Here is an 18,373-nt window from a genome sequence, read left to right on the forward strand (position 1 = left end):
GTAAATTTTCAGTCTTACATATCGTCCTGAGAGATGGCCATTTTGTAAACGCACAATGTGCAAATCCCACAGCCGAATTTTTATTCAATGATTTTAATGAACTGCTGAATGTCAGTTCTTGCAGTCAAAAGGGTTTACCTTTCCTAAACAAATATGTGATATTTTATTATCTTCAGGTAATGCTAATGACACTGGAAGGAAATGGGAGAGAATCTTTAATATTGCTATTAGCAGAGAAGCTTGGCAGAACGTGATTCACAGATATTCAGAGCACCTAGTAACTATGTTCTAAATGAAACAAATTTACTCAGTCTTTAAGACTAATTTTAATGAAAAAATATGAAACAAAGATCAGATCTGCTGGGAAAATAAGTAACCTTTTAAATTAATGTTCCCTGAGCCACAATTGATTTAGATTTAATAGGACAGTTAATGTATGTTATTTGAATACTGATTATTAAACATTCACAAAGGATTAAAAGTTATGTAATAGATTCATAACTGTGAAATTGATATGGACCTACTGCATAGCCATAATACTCTGCAAATATGTTTGAGTATGTAGTTGCTATTTATTTAATATATATTAACTGTTTTATGAAGTCTAAATTAAATACTTAAATCTTAATTGAAAATGTTTCCGGGAAATACAAAACAGAACATGGGATATGTTTAATGTGCTGTGTTTATCTAGATAAAATCCAGTTGCTTCAAAAACAACCAAAAAGTGAGTAGTCTGTGCGGCCTGCTTGAGTAAAGGTTTTCAATGGATAGTTTCACTGTTGAAATGCCTATGGAAGTGAGTGGATGTCAGGATGATGAAGTGTCCAAAATGTAGGATCCAGAAATTTTGCTGATGTTGACATCAAAATCCTTTGTTTTCCCAATCTCCTTCCTCCTCGAGAAGCAAACCTATAATGATGTATTAATTGCTGTTTATTATGCTTCCTATTGCTTCATTTTTTATGGCTTGTGGTTGCTTAACAGAAGTAAAAGTAATCCTATGGATAAAATGTATTGCGATAAAAGATCACTGCAAGTCTTACTGCAGATTTCTTGGATATTTTTATTGAAGGTGGCACAAAGATCACTTCTCTAATGACAAGAGCGCTAGCTCTGTGACCAGACGAGCATGCTATACCTACTGCTGTGGCTCCACCTGCTGAAAGGTATGGGTTTGAGTTCAGAAGGAGTACCATGGTAAAACACATTGCTTCTCCTATCCACTTACTGTTTTTTAGCATCTCTGCATGGTACTGTGTCTACTTAGCATATAGGGTGTAGATGTATCCTGGTTACTTGACAACAAGAAGAACACAGCCTCTGTCTCAAAGGCAACTTGTACCTCTTGCCCCCAACAGGCCTGTAACTCCTGCTCCATCAGCTGGATCTGGATGTAGGTACACCTCCGAGCCCCGATGTGTGGCTGGGCTGGCACAGTCCTGTAGGACATTGTCTGAGCTACAGTCCCATGTCAGTATGGTACTCTGAAATCACTTGCCTCTGGCCAGCGTAGCCTTTTTATTTCAACTACCATATTAGCCTTTCTCATTTTTTTTCTTCAGAGTTTTCTGCCTCAATTTGAGGCACTTTGCAGGGGAAGAAAAAGAGAATCTCTTGCTTCAGGCACCATTACACAGCCAATAAAGTTGGGACTTTTCTAGAGTTAATGTTCTGTAAAATCTAAGGTGATAAGATTTGGGAACGCAGGAAATTCTTCAAAGTATTCATGTTAAGGAAGTTTAACTTCTGAACCATTTGAATGCTTAAGCATCAGACAGCTTTTCTTTCATATGCATTGTTCACACAACAGTGCAAATCCCCATCTATCTGGCTAGACATAATCACTACCATCTTGGAATACCATTTCCTTCTTTTCAGCCATAAGCTCTGATGTGTTAGTAACGAAGTAGTTCAGCTTGTATTTTCCCTGCTAATTCTACTCCCTTCCCTAAATCTGTGTCTTTGGATCCTACTTACATTATAACATCTTTTAGAGTATTTAATGACATATGACAAGGAATAGAAGGAAAACTACTTTATTTCCATTTTTATTAGCAGCTTATTGCTTGGAAGTCTATTAATGCTGAGTAATGTGCCTAACAGATTCCAATCTTTCCAGAAGGGGTTAAAATGACAGTTACACATTTTAGCAACATTTTCAATGCAAGGTCTTACAAGAACTGCATTTACTTCTTCCTCGCACATGCAGATATATATTTCTATAACTTTTTTATTTTTATTTCATTGAAAATTCACATTGGATATATAAAAAGCCAAGAGGTTTCAAAGTCACATGAAACATTTATTTGGAGGCCAAATACTAAAAAAGTGGTAATTGGATAGCATGTCAGAAAGAAACCTGGCACAATATATTTTACACATTTCTTTGCAGTGTACATTGCTTTCAAAAATTTAGCACTGAGACTGTATTTCATAGCCAGTCTTCCACCTACAATTATAGACAGCAGAGGAGGAATGAGATCCCTGCATGAGTCTGCTGAATCCACACGGTACTTTTTTTTCCCTTTGCTCAAGGCAAAGAAAAATCAAGCATGAAGATCTTCAGGGCTGACTGTTCTTTCTGCAGAAGTGCATCTGGTGATATTTCAGGTTTTAACATACAAAATATCACTGTCTAATTCTGGCTTAATTTGGGATTTACTGAAAACCAAAACCAGAGACTTCTAAATAAACAACTTAGAGAGCAGTCTCCTTTTAAGCATTTCCAAAAAGTTTTCCATAAGAAGTTCACAAACTAAGCCAACTAATGTTTGGGGTTCTGCCAAAGCATTCTTGAAATACTCACGTCTACTTAAAGGAACAACCAGGTAAAGGGAAGTAGTGTTTCTCCTCAGTTTTCCCAACTGAGTCTAAAAACTATAATTTCACCCAGTTATATATACTACTGACACTGAAGATCCTGACCCTTGAACACAGCAGTACCCAAGTTTGTTGTGTCCAACATGATGAACGTCAGCTACGCATCTGGGAATGCCTGTGTTTGTCACAAGCCAACAGCAGAGCTCGGACAAAGTAAGTGAACTGACAGAGGCAGAGATGTAATACTACAACCTACAGTTGCGCAAGATGTGCTTGTATAAAGGTGACTCTGTGCCTGCTTGGATTTAGTGGTTAATAGCAAGCCAGTGTGTGTGCCAGCAGTTATCATCACCTCTGTCTACTTGGAATAGCAAATAACCACAGTATTGCAGACATAGCTAAGAGCAACCAAATGCTTCCTCTTCCTTGGTGATTGCTGTAGCAAACAAAACATATGTCCCAATCCATTAAGGAAAGAGATGAAATGTGGTAGGTAGAAGACTCCATGGCAGTGAGAAGTAGGGGCAGCACGATGGTCCCTTGTGAGGAAAATTAGGGAACAATCATTTTGATGAAGGTGATGATAGCTCAAGAAAAATGTGCAGGGATGTGAAATCTGAACTGATAAAAGCAGTGGACAGGAGTAAGCAAAGTAAAGAATCAGAATGAAAGACAGACAAAAAATCACTTAAGAGCTCCTATTTATCTCTCTACCCTGAGGACACATGAAGGATTTGAAGTGCTGCCAAAACTATCTTTGTTTACACATAAATGCTGATAAGAATTTCCTTCACCCTCCCCTATTTCCCACCCCCTTCCTCCTAATTTCTTGGATACAAAAATTTTGTAATGAGTAAACTAGAATGAACAGAGAAAAAATTAATTTTCAAAACTGAATGTGTTAGTGGTAAATTTTATGAAGGGAAGGAAAACAGCGAAAAAAGGGCAAAGGATACTTGTTTGCAACCTGGAAGCAAAACACATTTTAAAAAGTTCAAGTCTCACCTCAAGTAAAGCATTACCAACACCACCAAGATTACCAACACTGACAGAGGATTACAGGATTGAGGGAAAGAAAGGTTAGGGTTTTTTTGTTTGTTTGTTTTAATTCATTTTTTAAGAAAAAGAAGCATAGATTGCAGAAAGAGAGAATATTTTTGAGTAGTCGCTACTCCTACTATGTCCTGTAAATTTTGGGTACAGTTTTCCATCTTTTTTGCAGCCATATCACCTGCTATAAGATATTGCCTCCCCCTACAAATCTTGCCTTTCTTTAAGTTATATATTTTGGCTTACTTTACTTTTAAGACAGGAGGTTGCGCTCCCTTTGATAGTGTTCTTGCCTTGTTCCAACACTGGTAATCTTTTAGTCCTTCCCTGAGCTGATTCAACTCCATAACCTGTCAGAAAACAGAAAACAAAGGAGAAAGAAAAAAAAGAGGGTAGGTTAATTGTTGAGTTGAATGGGTTTATTGTACAATCAGATTACTACCACAGGTAGACCAAGAGACAGGGTATATAACCTAAAAGGTAAAAGGGTTGTGGGAAATCTAGGAGGAACAGGACTTTCTGGTTTTTGAAGCAGCTGCAGAACATAATTTCATCTTTATATCCTTAGACCACCACAACTACAATACAGGTAGTGATCTAATGAACATGAAAAAAAAATTACATTTCAAAAGAAAAAAAAAAAGCTGAAATATGTTAAGTGATTCCCGTGAGACATGTTTTGGATGAAAAGCTTTTTTGAGTCAATGTAAAAAAATACTTTTTCAAATCTTTAGCAGAAAATGGAAGTTGCAGTATTTGCACAATGGAGGAAAGATGACGGTAAAAGCACAAGCCTTCAAGAACAGTCTTTTGCTTAAAGCTTTCAAGCCTTTTAAAAACAGGTGAGGAACAATATGCTTTGGAATTAGATTCACTGCAGAAGCAGAGTAACTAACAGAAGACAACAAAATAAAAATCAACAAATCACTTCGAGGTTTCAATAGTACCAGTTTTAAACAGAGGCATCACTTAAAATGGTAGGAGCTTTGCAGCTGGGAAACATAGTTAGAGACCTTAGCAGGGGTGAGCTCAGAGAAGTGGTGAGAACAGAGCAGATTGTTGAGAAACACCAAGGTCAAGAAACACATGTGAATCTATAAAATAAAAGGAATGAAAGTGGACAGGACATTAATATGAAAAATAGTGGTGAGAATTTGTCTCTTCAGGATTATGGGAAAATCAAGAGTTAAAATGGTCTATGACTGCAGTCACCAGAAGAAATAGTTCCTCGTCACCACTTCTGTCATCACCTTTACGTTATGAGACAATGTAGATCACCTCCCTGATGCAACTGGAGACTAACGTGGTCTAAACAATGAATTACCACAAATGCAAGGCAAGGGAGAAGAACAAGTAGCTGCAGAAAAAAATGGGAATGTTCTCTTCAGTAGCACTGAAGTGCAATCTTGATTAGCAACGCTGAAACTGAGGTGATGCTAAACCAAAACTCTGGTGGTGCCAACGGTTTGAAGTGACATACTCTGCCAGAAGCAGCAGCTCCATTACTCCATGTTGACCTTCGCATGTTATGCTTCAGCCAGCACTTACCTTTATGTAGCTGTGCAGTGAACCATACCATAGAACTGACATAGGTGAAGGTAGAAGAAAGTAGAAAACGTGAAGAGCTGCTTAACTCCAGACTAATTCTGAGCAGAAAAGTTATCTTGGGCCATGTTTTGATAGAGTAAATCCAGATATAAAGCTCCTGGTGGCAGATCAAAAATAATGGGGCTCCATGATGCAAAGCACTGATCCAACAGAAATTCACTTTCCAGTTTGAATTTGTTTAAAACAAAGACCCAAACTGAAGAATTGACTTTATACTGCTGAGCTATATGCTGATCAGATATATATTTTCTTATGGTTGCCCCAATAGCATCGTAAGAGCACAGACATTGTCATTTTGTATTTCGTGTCCTGACCTAATTTGGTTCAAGTATAATTGTGACTTCGCATCTCATCCAGATCAGGCTGGTCCTGCTGAGTGACTCAGTGACTAATATTAAAGTTCAAGGAACTATGGTCTCTTTGTACTCTGGTCAGCAATTTCATTAAGTGAGACAGGCTCCATTTTGATTTGTAAGAGGCCATAAAACAGAGGAGAGAAAGCATGATGGTAGGTAAAGAGTATCCACAACACGCCCAAGTAATTTTGATGCTGTTACTGAAACCTTGTTCCACCTGCCACAATCCACAACTCCAGTTGTCCGCCTATATCTTTTATTAGGTTGCATCTAAAACTGGGCTGCAACCTGAGGTGTTCCAGATCATTTCAAGGAAACAGTATGTTAAAGATTTTCTTATCCTCATTGTGGCAGCTGTCAGTGCCAATACCTAGCATTGCATTTCTCTGTAACAATGGGTATTTTGAAGGGTGTTACTTGCCAGCGCTCTTCCGCAAGGACGTGGCTTTGTGAGTTCTTAGTCAGGGACCAACAACTTCCCATTGGTTCTGGAAAGTTTTCCTTAAACTTTTAAAGTAGGTGCTGCCAGTTCTTGTAATTTGGTTGCAAGTTAGATGACAGTTATTTTATTAATCTCACACATACTGGAGGCAAAGAACGCACTGAGAACTTCTACTGTCATTGGCACAAAGGCATTTGGGCCTGGCCAGCCTGGCTGCTTAGAAAAGTGCAAAAATGACCCGACAACACCCAGAAAAGCAGTCTCGAGAGTATAATGAAAAGACTCATTGTACGTATGGTGTTTTTGTTTGTTTAACCTGTGAGATTGATGATATTGAAATGACTTTTTCCATCTTTTGGCTCCTCGGCTGTGAAGTGGGAGTAACAGTTGCTTGTTTTTACAGGGATGACCTGATGAGGACAGATGAATTAATAGGGCAAGACATCATGACAACAAAGGCCATTTAGCACCTAGGCACAGGATGACCCTTTTTCCATGAGGCACGAGTGGAAACAGCCCCTTGTGGACAAACGAGGATCCAGAGCAGGCGACGAGAGATGAGGCACACATGCATAGCAACGAGGGGAACGGCGCCCACAAAGCACCACCATCCCCCACAGCGCTGGGAAGAGGGCACTCCCCCAGACAGGGCGCTCGCAAGAGGAAGGCACCGACGGCAGGCAGTGCCCCACAGCGGCAGAAGGGCGGCCGGGGGTTCCCCGGAGGAGGCGCTCACACGCCGGTGAAGCAGCACGTCTCTCCCCGGGGCAGCAGCACCTCCCCACCCCGTCCCCTCAGCCGGCGAGGCGCAGGCGCGCTGGAGGCCGCCCAGGCGGCGGCGCTTGCGCGGTCAGGCCGAGGCCCGGCGGGGGGAGCCGGCCGCGGGGTTCCGACACCGGCGGAAGGCGGCGCTGCTGCCGCTGCCGCCGCTCGGAGCCCGCCCGGCCCCGACACAAAGACGAGGGCGGATGCGGCAGCGGTGGCGGCTCCTGCCCGCCCGCAGCCCCCTCCCGACGCCACATGGCTGCAGCGCCCCCGCGGAGCTAGGCCACGGCGAGCCGCGGCGCCCAGCTCGCTGCTCTCCCCCCCGGCCCCTGCGGGAGGAGCGGGGCCCTGAGCGCCCCGCACGGCCCCGCCATGCTGCCCCCGGGCCGCCGCGCACCCTGCCGCCCGCCTCGGCCCCACCGCCACCGCCGGCCGGCCCGGCTGCTGGGCGCGCTGCTGCTGTTGCTGCTCCCGGCGGTGCTGGGGGGCGGCGGCGGCACCGCGCTGCCCCCGGGCTGTAAGTACGACGAGCGACCCAAGAGCGCCGGGAAGGCGGCCGTGGCGGCGGGCGGCGGCCCCGTGGAGGTGAAGGTGGTGTGCAGCAACCTGCAGCTCGCCCGGGTGCTGCCTCCCGAGGCGCTGCCCAACCGCACGGTCACGCTGTGAGTACGGGCGGTGGCGGGGGGGGGACCGACGAGGCGGGGGGAAAGGGTCCGTGCTGGGGCTGCCTGGGAACTCCGGCGTCGCTTTATCACGCGAAGAGTCGCCGTTAAACTTCTAAAGAGCTCTGTGGTGTATTTCTTTCTTAATTTTGAACTTTCTCTCAGGGGAAAGCCAGCGTCGGAGTACCGTAGTTGTGTCCACCGAGCGTGAGTAGGGAGCGTGAGCCGCGCGGTGCGTGGCAGGCAGGGAGCTTGGCGGTAACTAATATTGTCACACAGCCAAAGGGACTTAGTTTGTTTCTTAGGAAAGCGTCAGTTTACTTTCAGGTAACAGTAGGCGTGTTGTTTTTACCTGGACTTAATCCTGGCTCGTCCGTTTGAATAACAAGTTCAAACTGGGTGTGCAGCTTACTCCAGAGTAAGAAGTGTATTGCTGCTCGTCTAAAGAGCATGCACATGCAAACGAAGGATATGCAAGTTGTTTTTTTTCTTCTCTTTGAGACGTTCACCAGGCTCTATAGCAAAGAAGATATGCAGCAACACTGAATCTCATCAGTGGATGGCCCAAAAAGTGCAACCTGTGTTCATTTTTCTAGGGAACCTCTGCAATTATGGGGAGGTTCCAGTGCAACAAAGTAGCATGCAAGGAAGTTTATGAAAAGAAACACTATTATGAGGTCTAGCTTAAGATACCTATTTGTTTGACAGGAAATCACAGGTTTGAAAGATCTAGAAATAATTGGAGTTTAATATACTTCTGTTATGAGAACAACAGTTTGACTTGTCTTTGTGAACTTCGGCAGCGCTAAACATCAAGGAAGGGCTTCTTTGGGAAGTTACGGTGAGATGTATATGCCAGTCCCGTGGATGTGGACCTATGAGAAAGGGGAAGAACAAAAACGGGAGATGATCAAGGCCAAAGTAGTTATGCTCAGCTTGTCAGTATGTGAGGGCTCAGAGAATATTTCTAAATGACCTGTGAGAAGCGACCAGAAATATTGATGTGTGAAGTTTCTGAAGTAGACAAGAAAGCAAAAGGTGAAAGGTGACAGCTGTTTGATCAACAAATTCATTTTAGTCTTTGTTAGCTGTAAGAGATTTGCAGCTGATTAGCTGTTAAGCATATGGTATTCACAAAAAAAAATAAAAAAAGATAAAAGTATTTCTTAGTCTGGGTGATATGCAGAAGTTGGCAGTGGGGATCTTTTGATTCAAAAAGTTTGGAATCACAGCTGTGATTGCTGTGAAAGACAAGCAGATATCAAATACAGCAGCCTTGTTGTGAATGGACCTTTGTTCATAATTGTAGTCACAGAAGAATTTGGAAGAATGGTTCATCTTTCATCTTGATTCTTCATACTCCTTCATTATCTAGAGTGTATCTAGAGCATATCTACATACAGTAATTAGTTGCTTTCACTTTTAACTGGCCTTTGAAGATTATGATAACTTCTGAAACATTTTTTCACTTAAATACTCTTAAACTTTTAATAGACTTAGCAAGAACATGTTTTTCCATTGTTTACTCTAGTAAGTATCATAACTACGTTGATACAATCAATGTGAACACATACTTTGAAATTTTACTTAAATATAAGGCAAAGATTATTAAACCAATACTCTTTTCTAAGAGACTGGACACAGTAAGTGTTGTGGTTTGGGATCATTCAAGTTTGTTCACTTCTGAGGCGTGACTTTCCATATCATTTTTCCTGAATCAGTGTTAACCTGGTTAGAAGATTCTGGTGATTTATGAAGTGGGTTGCCATGTGCCATTATGTGCCATTTCAATACCATGTTGATTAGCAATGGCTGGGTTAATTGTTACCTAATTGTCTGCCAAAATTTTTTTTTCCCCTCCAAGCTGATACTTAGAACTGAAATACTTGGTGGGAAAGGTTGTCTGATTAGAGTCAAACTGCCCTAAGTTATCTTGAATCTTGATTCTTGTGGGATCCTTCTATTAAGATAAATACTAGTTCTATTATAGCTTTTTGGATTAGTGGATTGCTGTAGAGATAAGTAGCCGAAAATAGGTTACTGTTGTGTAGATCAGCTGTGTTTTAATTGTTAATTTTCTTTTATGTTGATTCTTAATTTGCAGAAAGCAATCATACATATAAAAACTTTTATAATTTATTACACTTCTGTTAGTGAGCTAGGAGGGGCTCAAATTTAGTGATTATATTCTTCTTGGAGATCCTGTTTCCATCTTCATCACCGGTCAAACTCTTAGACGTTCAGTGGGTGAGCTGCTGTGCATTTAGCATGCATATTTCAGTATTTTTCCTCCAATTAAACACTTACGAGGATAAAACTCCTTAAAAAGTAAGGAAAGAAGAAAAATAGTGGAAATAACAATAAATGAGTAGCATCTGAGGATGTTGCCAGGCTTTTGTAGGTGGCAGTTAACACTGGTATTGGTAAGTTTGGCAAGGTCACTTAAATTATGAAGTGCTTGACGTTTGTTTGCCACAAAAGCTTTCATTGCTTGTAGTTTAGGTCTGTACTAGTTACGGTTGGTTAGAATATTTAGTTACCATTCAGGAAGAAATAACTTGATTTCAATTAATAAAGGACAAAGTAAATTTGCTTTATGGTTGAAGAAGGAAAGCAACTGCTGAAGGAAGAACATTAAAGTATGGAGAGGTGTGTACAGGAGAATAAGTAGTGTTTAGGATTTAAAGCTGTACTGTAAACTGAGATTCCTTTAGAATCTAATTAGAATTAGCTAGTGCTTTATGAAGCAGTAACTCAAATTCACTATGGAATTTGACCTCTAGTTATGGTTATAGTTAGTCCCTAAGGAAGGGACTGACTATTTTGTAGCCTTATATAATAAAAATGATTGGGATGCAAATGAAGGGTGGTGTACCTACACTAACATCCAGAGATGGCTTTGACCTTTGTAGTTTAACCGGCCAGATGAGATGCTTTTGGTGTGAAGATAATATAACTGGGTGAATGTAGCTATGTGCTTTTGTCTACTGTGTTTCACTAGATACTGAAGTCAGTGCCATGATTCACATTTAAGTAAGGAGCATGCTATATTCACGTATACTCATGAGATAAGATAACTATTGCTGTTCTTTCTTTGATGCAAGCTCAAGTGATGATCTCATAGCTTGTTCTGTGAAAGAGAACGTGTAATCCCGCTGAAGACAAGCCAATGAAGTCATAATCCTTGTTGAGAATTTTGGTTACTGGTTACATATAGGTTATGCTATAGGAATCTAAATAAACAGAGGAAAAGCATGTATGTTCAGTAAAGAACTGTTACTGAAATAGGAGCCTTACTGGTCTGCAACTTTGCTTACCCACCTACTCTGATAGGAACGTGAGTATCAGTGTTGGCACTTACAAGCATTAAGGTTTACAAGCCAGAACATTAGTCTGGATTTGTGTTCAGAACTGTCCAAAGATATGGTTAACTGGATTGCTGTTAAGAAACACCTTAAAATGTCACACTTCTTGCCCAGCTTCTAAATATAACCATATTGAACTGTATCCATTAAGCATCTAAAAGGCATATTTTTTTGTCCTTTCAGGTACTTCCAAAGCCTTTCCATTTTTGTAACACAAATTCTTATACTCCCAGATTTTCAAAGCAAAAGGTCACTCATATCACAAGGAGTCATTCCTATCACGGTGTGCGATGACATTGTAATTACATTAATTATGCGTAGTTACATGAGTAATTTTTTCCTACTTGCAGTAAAAGGACTTCAAGCTTTTAAAATAAAGCACATTATTATTATGTAGTGACTTATATTCATAATTTTTTATACTCCTTTTTTGAGGCATTGTCTGATGCTTTGCTAAGCTGTTTTGATTTCATTTGCTTTACTTAGTTGAGCATTTCTTTATTGTGTCTTAGAAAAAGACGTTCATTACCAACAAACTGACAAACAGGAAATACAGGCATAGGAAGTGTATTCTGTGGAAGTTTGCTGCTTCTTTTAAAGTACATTTGCATTATTAATTTGAATGGTTCTCTTGACAGCTAATCCCTTTTTTGTAGAAGTAGTCTGTCTGGGACTGTTGTAAGTGCTCTGTACTAATAGCTGATAACATTTTTTTGAAGACACAAAAGGCTAATAACTCCCATGGAAACGTATCTTAACACTTTCTTCAGCCAGTGGATACATGGACTGTGTAAAAATGTTTTCCTCAAGAACATGTGGCAGAACAGAGACAGTACAGTACTTGAGAACTGTCATATCCACGTTTTAGTCATTTGCAAGTACTTGTGCATGCCCATCCACCAGTGGCATCCAACCTGGAAAAATCGGTAGTGATACTTCATTATCTGTTAGGCTTGTACACAAAACAATAGGTAAATACTGAAGAAGTCTACTAGAATATATCTTTCTCTTTGTTGAGAAGATAGCAATCCACAATCAAAATCAAATTAACATTTTGCCATATACCCTGTTTCAAAACTGATATATTATTGTGAGGTTATTATTATAGGACATTGAAAATACATAGTATTCTTTTATGACCATGTATGCCTACATCTATATTTGAGCATTGCAAGAAACCTAAGGTCACAATTTGAACAGCTTTTTCATCTGATTTGTAGTATTTTGTTCTGCCTAAATAACTACTGAACGTCTGAAGGCATCATCATGTAATTATGTGCACACTGGGACAACCACTCAGTTTTGCGTAGTGTGTTGTTGTTTCTTCTCGTGTAGTAGTAATGTCTTCAACGTAGATGGTGGGTTGTAATTGGTAATAATATTCATGTGATAATGATTATATTAATACTGATTTTTTTGAGATTCTTGTATACAAATGTGTTTGAATTGTTCTAGGTGGCTTTCAAAAAGAGGTCATTGTACTTTTAATTAAATACATGAAGTAATTAGAAATACGTCTTTTTATCATAAATACAACTGTAGTCGATTGTTACAAGTCTGAGTCTCAGAGCTTTAAAAAAAAAGGCAGGAGGACAGAGGTAAGTTATGCAAAGTTCTGCAGAGCAAATTTAAAATTTTGTAATGAGGCCAAATTCAATTTTTTTTTTTTTTGAGAAAAATATTTATATAGAATTGCCCAGAATCTTTTATTGCCCATGAGGATATCCATGAAAGCAACACCTTTTATATGTTCCGTAACCTTTCAGTACATGTCAGATGTTCATGTGTGCCCTCGGTACTGGGGCCGGTCCTCTTTAATATCTTTATCGATGATCTGGATGAGGGCGTCCAGTGCACCCTCAGTAAGTTTGCAGATGACACCAAGCTAAGTGCGTGTGTCGATCTGCTCGAGGGCAGGAAGGCTCTGCAGGAGGATCTGGATAGGCTGGAGCGATGGGCTGAGGTCAACTGTATGAAGTTCAACAAGGCCAAGTGCCGGGTCCTGCACCTGGGGCGCAACAACCCCAAGCAGAGCTACAGGCTGGGAGATGAGTGGCTGGAAAGCTGCCTGGCCGAGAAGGACCTGGGAGTATTGGTTGATAGTCGGCTGAATATGAGCCAGCAGTGTGCTCAGGTGGCCAAGAAGGCCAACAGCATCCTGGCCTGTATAAGAAGCAGTGTGGCCAGCAGGTCTAGGGAGGTGATTGTCCCCCTGTACTCGGCTCTGGTGAGGCCACACCTCGAGTACTGTGTTCAGTTTTGGGCCCCTCGCTACAGGAAGGACATGGACGTGCTCGAGCGAGTCCAGAGAAGGGCGACGAAGCTGGTGTCTGGAGAACAAGTCTTACGAGGAGCGGCTGAGGGAGCTGGGCTTGTTCAGCCTGGAGAAGAGGAGGCTCAGGGGCGACCTTATCGCTCTCTACAGTTACCTTAAAGGAGGCTGTAGTGAGGTGGGGGCTGGTCTGTTCTCCCACGTGCCTGGTGACAGGACGAGGGGGAATGGGCGAAAGTTGCGACAGGGGAGTTTTAGGTTGGATGTTAGGAAGTACTTCTTTACCGAAAGGGTTATTAAGCATTGGAACGGGCTGCCCAGGGAGGTGGTGGAGTCGCCATCCCTGGAGGTCTTTAAAAGACGTTTAGATGTAGAGCTTAGTGATATGGTTTAGTGGAGTACTTAGTGTTAGGTCGGAGGTTGGACTCGATGATCTTGAGGTCTCTTCCAACCTAGAAATCTGTGTCTGTGTCTGTGTTGTGCAGTGTTTAGCTCAAAGAGTGGTGTTTTCATCTCTTCAGATTAATACTTTTTAATTCTTTTATCGTGGACTTTATTGATCAGTAGTATGCCTGGTTTTGTTTGTTCTGCAAATCTGCAAAACCGTAGAACTTTGCATTTGAAAGTTAAAGGAATGTAAATAGATTTTGTGCTGCATTGATGAATGAAGAATGAACAACTGCATGTCTTGTTCCTTCTTGCTTACAGTTTGTTCATGTTTCAAATGTTATTGTTGTAATTTTAAATAAGTATGGAGATGTAAGATTAGATTTTTCAGAATTTGAATGTATGTACTTGCATGGGCCAGATAAGTTGCAAATTCATGGTTTTGTCATTACTGTTTTATTTAGTCTTTATCTTGACTGTTACAGTCTCTATAATTTTCAAATCTATACAGTTTAAGTGTGTTCATTGTACTAGTAGTTAATCCATGCAGATTAAAACCAGTTGAGCATTTCTTTTCATTAATAGTAAATTGTTTTAAATTTAAGAACTTCAGAGAAGATAAGTAATATAAGTATTTTCATTATATTTTGCTTTCTGCGGTGAAATAATTGATGAATTTTAAAAATATGTTGTAAAATCAGAAAGAAATCATCTGTTAAATATCTGAAAGATTCAACAGTAAACAAGTGAGAGAATTTTATTTTCACCCTTGGATTTCATGGTGTAGCTGTTTAGCTGTGAAAACTACCATGTCTTGCTGCACTTATATTCCTGCAGTGGCCATTAATTGCTGTTTCCATGGATCGCCCTGTTGTGGCTCCTCTGACAGTGATGTCCAGATACCTGCCCTGTGGATATCCATGCTGCCCTGGAGTGAAGGCGAAGGAAGGGCTGTAGGAATGGAGGCAGAAAGCTGTTGCTGGCAGCTGGGGAGGACCTGAGGTGTCAGGGAGAGTTTCTTGGGATGGATTTGTTGGTTATGGAGTTGGGAAATCAGACTTTGGATGGAATGGAAGGTAGGGTAAGTAAGGTGCTGAAGGGGGTGTACAGTTGGTTTAGTGAGACAGAAGCAAGAATTTTTGGAAAGTCAGCAGCTATGGAGGAAATCTGGGTAGGATTAGTAACAGGTTGCCAGTAGGATGGGGATCATATAACAGTGTCTCGGAAAACTGTTCTGATATTGTCCACATGATGTATTTCCATCTGAGGAGATGAACGTAGACTCTTTCTGTCAGAAAAGAAGGCTCATTATGAGTTGACCCTTGTTGTTAAAGAACAGGTTTTACCATGAAACTTAGCATCGGGCAGAATTTACAAATTGTGCCCCGATTTCTAAAATCATCCGGTAAGGTGTCTGGAGGATCTTAGCCCATTTAATACCTCAAATTTATTTCAGGGTGACAGCCTCTGCTGTTGACAGGCATTTGCTCAAAACTGTGCCGATGGTCTCGTTAAAGAGACCCCTGCCTGGTTCCTTGCGCAGGCGTTCCAGCTCCGTGCTGCGGACTGGGGGTCCCCTTCCTGCCCCCCTCCCTGCTTTTGGCACGGGGATGGTGTGGTGTGAGGGAGAGGGGAGTGGGGTCTCTCCTCTGCTGGCAGGCAGTGACGCCCCCGTTCAGCTGCTTCTCAGGCGCCGGCCGGGCCGCTCTGGGGCCTTTCCTCACTGCTGTGCTGTGTCTGGCTCCACATGGAGTCAGTTTGGGGAGCTAAATTGTCCAAAAGCTGTAGACTTCTATAGTATTAAGGTATAAATTTTTGTGAAAATGTGTCTTCATGTGTTAGGAGTTGACAGGAAGTACTTGCTAACATGTCTAGACAAATCCTGTCTAGACAAAGCACTTTCTTATCAGGTAATGTGTGCGCGCTGGAAATATAAATACATGACACTGTGGGCTTGACGGCATGGGCTATAATTACTGCTTCTGCAATAGGGCGTACAGAACATATAGGTTGTAACAGCTTAAGTTGGGAGGGTCTGGCTAGACTTGTGTGTCTGCAGTATTTCCCATGAAGCGAGCTCTTCTGGTGCATGTTTGTGTGGAGCTTGAAGGGGTAGGGTACACTGGAACTAAACTGCAAGGGAGAATCCTAAAAAGTGTATAGCTGCTGGGTAAGAAGTGGGAAAGCCAGGAAAAGGGAGAGGAATAAGACAGGAGGGTTGCTACAGAAAAAGTCAGTCATCTCTTAAACTGATGTAGTTGCTACAGATACGGGGAGGGGAGGAGATAATTTGGAGGAAGCTCTGGGAACATTGTTGTCACAAGGGTTATGTTGCCAGTGCTTTTGGTTAGCTTTAGGACTGGCAACATGGAGTTAGTGTTGGAAAAAAATAGACGTTGCTGTGTTCTCTTGACTTTTCCATCTTATCCTAGGTTGAAAAACTGAAGTTCTAGAAAGAGGTTTGGTTGTTAAGCTTATAATTTTGCAAGCATTTCTCTTCATGATAGTGTGATTTTTCAGCAACATTGGTATTCATTCTTGCATTCTGCTTTGTCCCTCAGTTGTGTTATTTTTCCAAGATTTCTTTCATTTAGTATTTTTTTTGATTAGAAAATTAATTGAGGTAGTCCAGTGATGGGCACTGCATTTCACTGGAAATCAAGAATTCTGTCCTTAAAGTTAATAAAGAATGTGGCAGCACACTGAGTATCAGGAAAAAGTCTTGAATAGCAGTGCACAAAATGAGCATCATTCCTTTTGTAAATTAATGATACAGGGATTGTGCAGAAAAAAAAAATCGGTCTGTCATTATATTGTATAAAGTTAGTATGTTCCTGGTTCAAAAAAAAAAGATTACTGAATTACACCTGTATCTATTTATCTCATTAGTTTAGTGTTTTAGTTTACAATGTTAATATTGCCTAATGTACATAATAGTGAGATAGCACAGATCTTTTTACCTGTTACAAACTTGTATTTTGGAAATGTTTCATTGCTAAACTTCCTCATATATATTTATATATAAAAATATAAAAAATTGGAAAATGCTCTCTGCTTTAGTAGAGGCTTTAGAAAGATTCATCATTCTTTTTCTGTATAATAGCTTGTAGAATGTTTTCATTTCAGGGATTACTTTTAAGCAAGTACTGTTCAAGTTCTGCTCAGTGTGTTACTTAATGTTTCTTTACCTTTGACACCAGTAATTTGCTAGAAGGCAAAGTACTAACTGTGCAAAATTCAGTTTTTATGTCCTTGTTAAATCACAGTTTGTACAAGATAAACTTTGATAAATATATTTATTTTTGCACATTCACTGCTTTCAACAGAAGGCATTTTTCTTGGTTGTACCGATGGTTATTTTAGTCCATTTTTAGCTGGTGGTCACTTTCCTAGTCCTTAAGAGTATACAACCATTACTGTGAAATGACTTGCTCTATTTTCTGCTTCCTAGCTTGCTGTTGGACTCTCTTAAATCTTGTTCTGGAAGCTACTTCAACCTTCAGCTACAAGTTACTGTCTCCCAGTCTTCATACTTCTTGGAGGCCATTTTGACTATTTTGTAATAGTGTTAATGGATGTTAATGTGTAATTTAGTAATATCCTATGAAAGGGATTCATTTGTGAAGTTTGAAGATGTATTCTAAATTCCTGATTAGTTGACTTCTGTTGTAATAATGGTTGTTTTATTGCTGACAAGCCAAAATTGTTTTATAGAACAAAACTTTTTTCACTTAGTGTTTTATTACCTCATTCTAAAGGTAAAAATAGAACAAGCCTTGATTTTTTTTTTTCTTCTCTGTCATAAAGAAATGGCTGATTACATCACATTTAATGGCTGCTGTTAAGTAATTGCATGAAGTAGATCCACATCTCAGTTTGTGTTCTTACATAAGGGTTGGACAGTGGAAAAGCAAAATGCATTTCTTCCAAGCAGGTACCGTTGATCGTTTGAAAAACAAAACAAAAAAACATACCCCAAATCTAAACCAGAAAAAACAAACCAACCAACAGAAAAACAGTGACTCTAAACTGGAGCTTATGAGATGTATGGAAATCAGCATCAGTTATGTGTGAGGTCACTTCTTTAAGAAGAGTTGAACAAGATGGGGTTGAGTGGAGTGTGCACTCATGCTCATTTTCCCACTCACCTTCTTAATGATGCACAAGTTCAGGTATTTTTGCCTCTTAGGAAGAACTATGGTCTTAAACTGATAAATTAAAATTATTATTGATCACAAAATAATTGTCTGTGTCTAAGTGGTACCTAATAGTTCATTTCACTGCACATTAATGCACAGGAATTGTAAAAGTGGATATAAAATGTCTACTTTGAGGTGAATGCTTTATTGTGTTTTGTCCTCTTATGCTACATCCCTAAACACTTCTAATAATGTATAGACTAAATATATTAATAGCAAGTTTAAGCTGCATTTTTTAAAGATTACACTTACAACATTAAGTGTGATGAAATGTCTTACGTTATATGGAGTGTTATAAAATCTATCATTTATTGTACTAAACCTTTATGGTTAAGCAACTAACAACCTCTGCAGAAAAAATACTAAATCAGGCTGACTATAATTTGTACATCACACTCCAGAGAGAAATTTACCTAGTGAACAGATATTCAGAGGCTTCTACTT

At 40.3% G+C, this 18,373-nt stretch overlaps 1 protein-coding gene and 1 long non-coding RNA gene across 2 annotated transcripts in view; one reads left to right on the forward strand and one right to left on the reverse strand.

The window, feature by feature from the left end:
• Positions 1 to 2,173: 2,173 nt before the first annotated feature.
• On the reverse strand, positions 2,174 to 7,527 carry LOC118250807 (uncharacterized). Its single transcript, XR_004779538.2, has 4 exons — positions 7,442 to 7,527; positions 6,596 to 6,689; positions 4,120 to 4,223; positions 2,174 to 3,362 (listed from the first exon to the last, which is right to left on the reverse strand). It is a non-coding gene; the product is annotated as an uncharacterized LOC118250807 (long non-coding RNA).
• ADGRA3 (adhesion G protein-coupled receptor A3) overlaps positions 7,160 to 18,373 on the forward strand; it is a 54,705-nt gene continuing 43,491 nt past the window's right edge. Inside the window, exon 1 of the mRNA XM_035546314.2 lies at positions 7,160 to 7,706. Coding sequence (XP_035402207.1) covers positions 7,417 to 7,706 — 290 coding nt within the window. The 5' untranslated portion in view covers positions 7,160 to 7,416. The remainder of the gene's footprint in view (positions 7,707 to 18,373) is intronic.

This window comes from Cygnus atratus, chromosome 4 (genome assembly GCF_013377495.2).
Source record: "Cygnus atratus isolate AKBS03 ecotype Queensland, Australia chromosome 4, CAtr_DNAZoo_HiC_assembly, whole genome shotgun sequence".
Taxonomy (NCBI): Eukaryota; Metazoa; Chordata; class Aves; order Anseriformes; family Anatidae; genus Cygnus; species Cygnus atratus.